The sequence below is a fragment of the Dermacentor albipictus genome, chromosome 5 (genome assembly GCF_038994185.2).
Source record: "Dermacentor albipictus isolate Rhodes 1998 colony chromosome 5, USDA_Dalb.pri_finalv2, whole genome shotgun sequence".
Lineage (NCBI taxonomy): Eukaryota > Metazoa > Arthropoda > Arachnida > Ixodida > Ixodidae > Dermacentor > Dermacentor albipictus.
Window position 1 is genome coordinate 172,786,993 of NC_091825.1, and position 9,053 is coordinate 172,796,045.

At 48.8% G+C, this 9,053-nt stretch overlaps 1 protein-coding gene across 1 annotated transcript; it reads right to left on the reverse strand.

Moving 5' to 3' along the window:
• Positions 1–6,555: 6,555 nt before the first annotated feature.
• Positions 6,556–7,767, reverse strand: LOC139060361 (uncharacterized). Its single transcript, XM_070539480.1, has one exon. The coding sequence runs from the start codon at positions 7,765–7,767 to the stop codon at positions 6,556–6,558; it is 1,212 nt and encodes a 403-aa protein (XP_070395581.1).
• Between the last annotated feature and the right edge of the window lie 1,286 nt (positions 7,768–9,053).

A 9,053-nucleotide genomic window follows, 5' to 3' on the forward strand; every position in this document is an offset into this window, starting at 1 on the left:
ATGGAAAAGATGAACCACAATAGTAAAGGGAGTGAAAAAAAAGACAGACGGAAATATTTCCGTCGTGTGTCAAGATCCGAAAGATTAAGGGTCTGCTTTAATGCTGACACACTTTGATATGGAGAGTAGGAGCGCAAAATAAAGCGGGCAGCCTTATTTTGAATTGACTCGATGCAATCAGAAAGGCTAGCTGTGTGAGGGTTCCAAATAATTGAGGCGTAATCGACGGTTGTTCTGGAGATGTATGCACGAAGTCTTGTGTCACTGTTTGCAAGGTACAGACGGCGTTTTAAAAAGCCAAGTTTTTTATTGCCTTGTTAGTAATATGCTCAACATGCATGGCCCAGCTTAAGTGAGATGTAAGAATAACGCCCAGATATTTAAAGGAAGAGGTTCGTTCGAGTATGCAATTGCGACCTAATTGTGACCTACCACTCCTGTAATAGCCCAAAGTTGGGCCGACAGCATCAATAAATGCAAAAGACGAAATGAAATGGAAGTCTGTCACTTATCCTATGCACTGGTTGTCGTGTCTTTCTTGAATTGTAATTTGTTGCCTCTATTTGCTCTTTTGTTGCATTTCAGATTAGGAATGGCTATCAGAGTTGACATCATTTAACCATATTGTACAAAATGTGGATATGTACTTGCAATATATGGTCACGATAAATATAATAGAAGTTAATAATTCTATAATAGTGTCTTTGCATGGTGGTGCAGCCGTGAATTGTAGCTATAAGGTACCAGTGTTGAAGTCAGCATTGCTTGTGTAGAATATAGTTCAACTCTACTACTTTCAAATATCGTTTTTATGTGCATTTGCATAGCTCCAGTTCCTGTGGACAACACACATATGGTGGAAGAGTAGCTTGCACCTGCAGTGGGCCCAATGAATAGCCAAATTTCTGCCCGTTTTCATGTTATTAGCATATTAGTAAAGGCAGTCATTTTTATGTTAGCCTGTTTGCCCAGTGTAGAAGCCGCTGTGGGGTGTCATGATCAGTACACATCTTCAGCTTTGCAGGGGAAACAGCATCTGGCACATAGTTTGTCACAAGCCCTGTCTTCAGGGCAAATTGAGTTTAATCACTTGCAAAGGGAGAACCAAGCTTGTTGGACATGAAGTAAACCACCTGTACACTCAGTGGCCTTCTTAATTTTGTGTGACATGTGGTTATAGCGACCCTTGCTTTATGCACTTCTTGTCCGGCAGCAGTCTTGCTTTTGAAACACTCAGGATAGTTTTCAGCAAGCTGGACAGAAATAATACTGAAAAACCAGCAGATGTTAATTGTCGCACTTATCATGCGAAGCTTCATACAGTATGATGAGGGCGTAAATAAATAAGAGTGTTCCTCAAGGCCTTGTACCACATGTCATGAGTATGGAGCAACATGATGTATAGCACTTTTCTGATTGCATGCTATAGGTTCAGCACGTGTGACCAGGGTTGAAGTGCAGCGCAAGGTCAAGAAAACAGATATCTATGAGCAGGACCCTGATAAAGGAGACGCTGGAAAAACTAGTGGGAAGCCTGTTGAACATCTCGTTGACCCAGTTGCTGGCTTCATTAGGCAAAGTGTGATAGAGAAGGAAGTCATCAACACATCTGAAGGTTTTTACATATAGACACTGTGCTAAGGTTCTCAGGCAGGTCTCTGTCGTAACCAGCTTGAGGCAAGTGGTAATAGACGTTCTTACAAGCTAAATATGCATGCATGCATGGAGAGCACTTTGCGCCCAAAAATAAGGCACTTCACAGGGGCACTGGAGAAGGAACAGATTATTGACAGTGGGCAAATACAAGCTTCTCTGTTACTATACACCCAGCGCTGTTGCCATGTAACGACCTCTGAAACAATCCCTATCAGAGGAAATCATCTTTGCGTATCCATAAAGAGGGCAGACAGACAAAGCCCCTTCAGCAATGATGCCAGCTTCAAAAAGCCCACTTCGCACCATCCTGAATGCTTCCTTCTTAGACTGCTGGGTGCAAACATTCTACTGTCCAAAAGTTGTCATTGAGAGCACTGTTGGTTTAGTGGCAATTAAGTTCAGTAGCGATTGCAACAAACCTCCCTTCCTATTGTTCTGGAGGCTATTGGTCTGGAGGCTCACGGCGCTCATGAAGCGACACCATGAGACAAGCAAGGTGACTGGATGCCACCAAGCCCTTGTTCGTTTATGACACTGTTCTGTTTGTAAGAACCGCGATATCTGAAACAAACAAGCTCAAGTTCGGCACTCGCGTGGTTACTGTGGAGGATCCATAATAAAAAGCACAGAAACAGAAAACTCAAGGGAAAGGATAAAGCACCACTTAACACTTAGTATTGCTGCCACCCACCCTTTATTTTGTCTGGTCGTGCCACATCGTTTTTCTACGGATAAGCATGAACTTCTCCTGTGGACAGCTTACTGCAGAGCATAGGTGACGTTCCCGATCGGCGTCCGATTTTTATATACACTACATGCTGGCTCAAAGAGGCTCGAAACACTGCAATGGAAGCTTCTAGAAGAAAAGGCGCCTGGAAGACGAAAAAAAGCTGTGCTGCAACCATCTTGGCATCATCTTGTGCCCTTAATAAAAAGTGCTTCCATATCAACTTCAGCCGTCCAGTTTAGAGTAAAGTACCAGCGCACTTATGAACAACGAATCAATTCTCAAGAGAATGTACAGTCCAGCCAAAAGCATGGGAATGAATCTACATTGTGCTCCTGCGTTCCATAATGGAGAATGTGCTTAAATATGCTTCCCTGCAATATCAATTTGTAATGTACAAAGAATTGTCAATGAAGCTTACCACGAGCATAGATGCACTTGCAAATTATGTCACAATTGAAAATAATGAGCACAGTGTAAACCTATGTGCCCTTTCCACTCTTAGTATGCTTTACTGCACGATGCTTATTTACACCACTGTATTGCGGGTAGCAAGCTACAAAAGAAACGTTGCATAATTGGACTTTTTAATATTACCTTTCTTGCAATACACCAATGTTTCGAGGTGAAGCGGACAACGTGGGCTACTCCACGTTGTCCGATTTGGCAACACTGGTCTGAAGTTCCGGTCATAGAGTTAGTAGAACAACTCTAAAGGAAAAGTTGGGCCGGAAAAGTGGAAACCTATAGGGTGCCGCCCTGTTGCTACTGGTCAATGTGGCCAGCGCAATTACTATTGAAAGGGCTGAAAACAAGTACAGGTTGTAACGAGCGTGGGTAACGACACGCACACCAAGGCGAGTGCTGAACAAAGACTGACTTTATTGCAACGCACGCCGACGACTCGAAAACGCGCAACAGCCTCTTGGGAGCTCAGGGTTGCCGGCTGGGCAATGCGCTCCCGCTAGGCTGGGCTACGTTACACCTCCCTCACTCCCACGTGAGGGTCCAGGTTCTTGCTCGAAGTTCTCATCGTAAGTTAGACGCACTCGCGGGTTCCTTGCCCGCACAGGGCGGCGCATGGGAGTTGCTGCGTCGTGCAGGCCAGAGGCTGGTGGACGTTCTGGGGTGCCTGCAGGTCTTGTTTCTTGGCCACTGCCATTAGCTTTCTGAGGATGGCGGGGGCTGCCCGCTGTGTCACTAGGCGAGTGGAACGGCTCTGCCGTCCGCAGGATGTGCTGCCGATTTCGACGCAGTAGGCTCCCGTCTTCGGTTTCCATCAAATATGATCGTGGTGTGACCTGCCGCGTTACTTTGGCTCTGCTAGTCCAACCCTGATCTTCTAAAAGGCGGGCCGTGTCTCCTGTCCTGAGTGGCGGTAGTTCCGGCCTTGGCCGGTGCCTTCGTGTCTGCTTCTTCACCTCGGTTGCTTGAGGGGTGGAGAAGTCTGGAAGACGGCCTCGAAGTTGTCTTCCCATCAGCAGCTGCGCAGGGCTCCTTCCATCCTCTAGTGCCGATGACCTGTAGTTTAGAAGTCCAAGCCACAGAGGCTCATTAGCATGCTTTGTTTTCTTCAGGAGTCTTTTGAACACTTGTACTCCTTTCTCAGCTAGCCCATTTGCCCTTGGAAACCTCGGACTCGAAACCACGTGACGAAAGTCGCATAGCTTGGCAAACTCTAGGAACTCCCTCGAGGAGAACTGCGGTCCCCCATCCGTGCACACTTCTAAAGGTATCCCATGCCTGGCAAACCACATTTCCAGTTTCTGGATGACTTGGTGGCTCGTTGTTTCAGTCAGCTGTTCTACTTCTGGGTAGTTTGAGTGAGCGTCATAGCCCACTAAGTAGTGCACTCCCGCATGCTCACACAGGTCCAACCCTATTCTTGACCACGGCGACAAAGGGACAGGCTTCATTAGCACTGGCTCTGATGGCTGCCGATACGCGTAGCGACAGCAGGTCTCACACTTTGACGTTTTTTCCTCAATGTCCTTTTGCATAGCCGGCCAATACATTAGGGCTCTAGCTCTCGCCTTTGCCTTGTTCACCCCGAGGTGCCCCTCGTGCACGCGGTCCAGCATTGCTTTCCGTAGCTTCTTAAGTATTATTACTTTAGCGCCTCTCATAAGGATACCATTCACAACCGACAACTCTGCTGCCACCGGCGATAACTGGCCTTGAATGGCCTCACGATTCTCGAGAGCGGTCGTCACTCGCCTGAGGTCTTTATCTTCAGCCGTCGCTGCCTGCAGCCTCTTTACCATGGCGTCACTGACGAGGGTTGAAAGTACGTTCACAGCATGTATGGCTGCATCTTCATATTCCTCTGCCCGAGTTGAGTCTGGTGGGATCCGCAGACGCGACAGCGTATCCGCCAGTAGGAGCTGCTTTCCAGGCACGAACTGCAGGGTGAAGTCGAACTGCATCAGACGCAAGAAAAAACGCTCAACACGAGGGGGCATTTCATTCAGTCCCATTTTCGCAATAGCTAGAAGGGGCTGATGGTCTGTTTCTATGGTGACATGAGATCCCACAATGAATTCTCTGAAGCGTTCGCAGCCGAATGCTATTCCTAGTGCCTCCTTCTCAATTTGAGAATACCGGGTTTCCGCTTGCGTTAAAACACGCGAGGCATACGCCACCGGTCTCCAACCCCCCTCATGTAGCTGGAGGAGAGCAGCACCCAAGGCAAAGTTGGACGCATCGGTTGACACTTTAGTGGGCCTCTGAGTGCCGAAAATGGCCAACAAGGGGGCAGAGGATAGCATGCCGCACAAATTTTTCCATTCCTTGTCATGCGCCTCTGTCCACTCGAATTCACTGTCCTTCCTCACGAGGGAGCGTAGCATGTGTGTTTTTTCAGACAGACAAGGCAAAAACTTTCCGAAATAGTTGACTGCGCCTAGGAGTCTTTGCACCTCCTGTTTGCACGTGGGTGAGGGCATGCTGGCTACGCATTGCACCAGATCCGGATCGGGCCGTATTCCTTCTTTAGAGAGGACATCACCTAGGAAATTGATCTTGTCGGCGGCCACTACGCACTTCTCCGGGTTAAGGGTAAAGCCTGCAGTCTCAATTGCTCTGAGCGCCGCCTTCAGTCGGGCGTCGTGCTCCTCCCTGGTTGCTCCCCATACTAAGATGTCATCTATGTAGACTCGTACCCCCGAGAGTTTGTCCAGGGCATCACTCATGGCTTTCTGAAAAACCTCCGGTGCTGAACTCAGCCCAAATGGAAGCCTCAGGAACTGGTACCTGCCAAACGGCGTGCTAAACGTGCAAATGCAGGACGTATAGTCATCTAGAGGTATCTGGGAGAAGCCTCTATTAGCGTCCAGTTTGCTGAAATACCTGGCTCCGGCCAGCTCTGCCTCAATGTCCTCTTTTCAGGGCAGCTCGTAGTGCTCCCTTCGGATACCCTCATTCACACGCCGCGGGTCCACGCACACTTTTAATCTCCCATTTTTCTTAGTTACGATGACAAGCGGGCTTACCCAATCAGTTGGGTCCTGCATCCGAGTTATAATGCCCTCCGCCTCCATGCGGTCCAACTCCTGGCGCAGGGGCTCCTTCAGTGCGTGTGGCACCCTCCTCGATGGTAGCGCTATAGGTCGCGCATCGTCTTTCAGGCTGATCCTGTATTTCCGCCTCGTACTATCGGCGTCAAATGAAAGTTGAACAGCGGAGCGCGTGGACCAAGCATAAGTAAAGATATAGTGCGTGCCGTCCAGTCATCACCATTGACAGGCGCGCACATCCGGCACAACGCGCTCGGCATGCCGGCTGCCGTCGCGGCTGCCAGCGATGCCGCGCAGCGCAAATTTGCCGATCGAAAGAACGAATGTGGCGCGCAAGCTGCAAACCGCGCGGTCGAATCTACCTTGCGATGACGGTGCAAACTGCACAACGCGCACCGCTCTTCGCGCCGACAGCACTTGTTGTTTCGGCGATCTGTGCAATAAGACTCGCCGCAAACTGCAATATTCTAGCTTCATTTTTATTTTTCATTTTCTACCTTTCAATTATAAGAACCAGAACAGAAGCGACATTATCTCACTAGAGGGGGATCGCGCAGTGCGGCCAAACCGTATGTGCGCGCCTGTCAATGGTGATGACTGGACGGCGCGCACTATATCTTCACTTATGCTTGGTCCACGCGCTCCGCTGTTCAACTTTCATTTGACGCCGATAGTACATCCTAGGCCACGGAATAGAGCGGGAAACTCTTCAATAATCCGCTGCTTGTCCATTCCTTCCTCTTGTGACACTGACCGGACTCGTGCTATAAAGCCGAATTTCTCACATGCCTCAAGGCCGAGTAATGCCTGTTTGCCCTTCTTCACCACATAGAAAACCAGCTGTTCGCCTTTATCGCCCACTTGAAGAGGCAGCACCGTTGTACCAACATGCTGTATAGCATTGCCTCCATAGCCTGAAAGAACAGTCTGGCTGGGGCGGAACGGTGGCTTTCGCTTGAGTCTCCGGTATAAAGATAACGGCAACAAATTCGCCTGGGCTCCCGTGTCGACCTTCATGTGCACTGTATCTGTGTCAACTTTAACCGGGACGATCCAATCGTTCGAGCTGACGACGCCGGCTATATCCACGTCTAATATTTCAAAATCATCTTCCGACTTTTTTTCAGGGCACTCAACTTCTTGAACGCTTCTCTTCGCTCTGCAGCACGCCGCGAAGTGGTTCAGTTTTCGGCACACCACGCACCTCTTTCCCCATGCCGGACATTTTCGCGGCGGGTGACAGCTGCCGCAGAAGTTGCACCGCCGCAAAGTCTTGCTCCGAGCCGGCCCTTCTAACTTTCCTTCCACTGCGCCGATCACCTGTGCCGTCTCTGCCTGCTCCCATACTAGCGCCTGGCTCGTGGCAGCCTCCGCCGCTTTGCAGAAATCAATGGCCTTCTCGAGTGCCAAGTCCTTCTCGCGCATCAGCCTGTTGCGCAACTTTTTGTCCCGAGTTCCACAGAATAACTGGTCACGCACCATGGAGTTTTTGAGATCGCCAAAGTTACACGACTGCGCCTTGAGCTGCACGTCCCGCAAGAACTGTTCAAATGGCTCACCTTCATTCTGGAGTCGCATGCGGAAGACGTATCGCTCAAATGTTTCATTCTGTTGTGGTGCGCAGTACTCTTCGAACTTGCGCACCAGCCCATCGTAGTCCTCCGCTTGGGCAGACGTAAGTCGAAAAGTGTTGAAGACATCAATGGCCTCCTGGCCGGCCACATGTAAAAAAATGGTAGCCTTCTCCGCGCTGGTACGTTCCTTTCCCGTGGCTACGAAATATAGCTCGATGCGTTGCCTAAACTTCTTCCAATTGGCTGCCGCGTTCTCAGCGAGCACCAGCGGAGCAGGAGGCGGTAGGGCTTCCATGCGCAGGCTTGAAATTCGAGCTTGCTATGCAACGGTCGCTTGCGCGGGAACGGCTATCCCACCTCTGACACCATGTAACGAGCGTGGGTAACGACACGCTCACCTAGGCGAGTGCTGAACTGCAGTGGCTGGAATCGGGGAAGTGTGATTACCGCGGAGCGGCTCCTACGGGAGCCACAGTGCAGCCTCATGATGCATCCGCGAGGTGGCACTCGCCGTCGTTTACACGTCAAGCTGAGCGCATGGGAGGCCTATACGCCCGCGTTTTCAGCGCTTTTTGGGTCATTTTGAGTGGTTGCCGTACGTTGTGCGCTTTTTTTGGCTTGTTGAAAATGTGCATGTGATGAGCCGACGTAAAAGCCACTGTTTTGTGCCCGGTTGCACAACCGGGTACAAATTGTGCAAAGAGAAGCTGTCGCTTTTCGGTGTGCCCAAGGACGAGGAGCTTTTTCTGAAGTGGCAGAGGAATATCCCAAAAGCTGACAAGCCCCTTTAACGGAACGCCGCTGTTTGCGAGCTTCATTTTGATCCTCACTTTGTGTTACGTCATTTCGAACACAACATACAAGGTGAGACGGTGCGTTTGAAAAGAAGCAGACCGGTCCTTCAGCCCGATGCCGTTCCAACGAAGTGAGCTGTTTGCTTTTGTTGAAGCACTGGAGGACTCTTTCACCATTTGGTTTAGCTGGAACAAGTTGCACAGAGATAGCATCACAGAGATTATGCAGCACATGCAACAAATGCCACACGTTGGCTGTGTTGCCCATAAGGAAGCACTGACAAGCAGTATTGTAAAGTTTTTCATCATGACACGTCTTCACTTCTACACAAAGTCTCTGAACAAAGACCGCACTTCCACAAGGGAGAAGAAAAAACATTTGAAACTTAGCAGAACAACTTGATCACCATGTGGAGATGCGCTTTCAGCTATGTCTTGTTGAATTTTCTCTGAAGTGTGTTTTGTATATTACTAATCTACCTGAAACTAAATGTGACATTTAAGAAACCTCTAATTACCATGAATTTTGTTATCAGGTGATTGATTTATTGTTCCGTGTAAAAGCAATAAACAGGTCCATCAGGAATGTACAGTAGGGACCATATATTTTCCACTTTTATTTGTATGAAACTAATCACATTATTTGGACGAATCCAGCACAATATTTATTTTACAATTAAATAATGCTCTGAGCTCAGGGAAACGTCTAGTTATAATTTCATACGCGTTGGACATCCACTTTAGTTTAAGCCATTTCTTCAATAAGAATCAATTATCACGAACGCGA

Bases quoted from the DNA above. Each gene is read 5' to 3' on its own strand.
- LOC139060361 (XM_070539480.1), bottom strand. From the start codon at position 7,767: ATGGAAGCCCTACCGCCTCCTGCTCCGCTGGTGCTCGCTGAGAACGCG.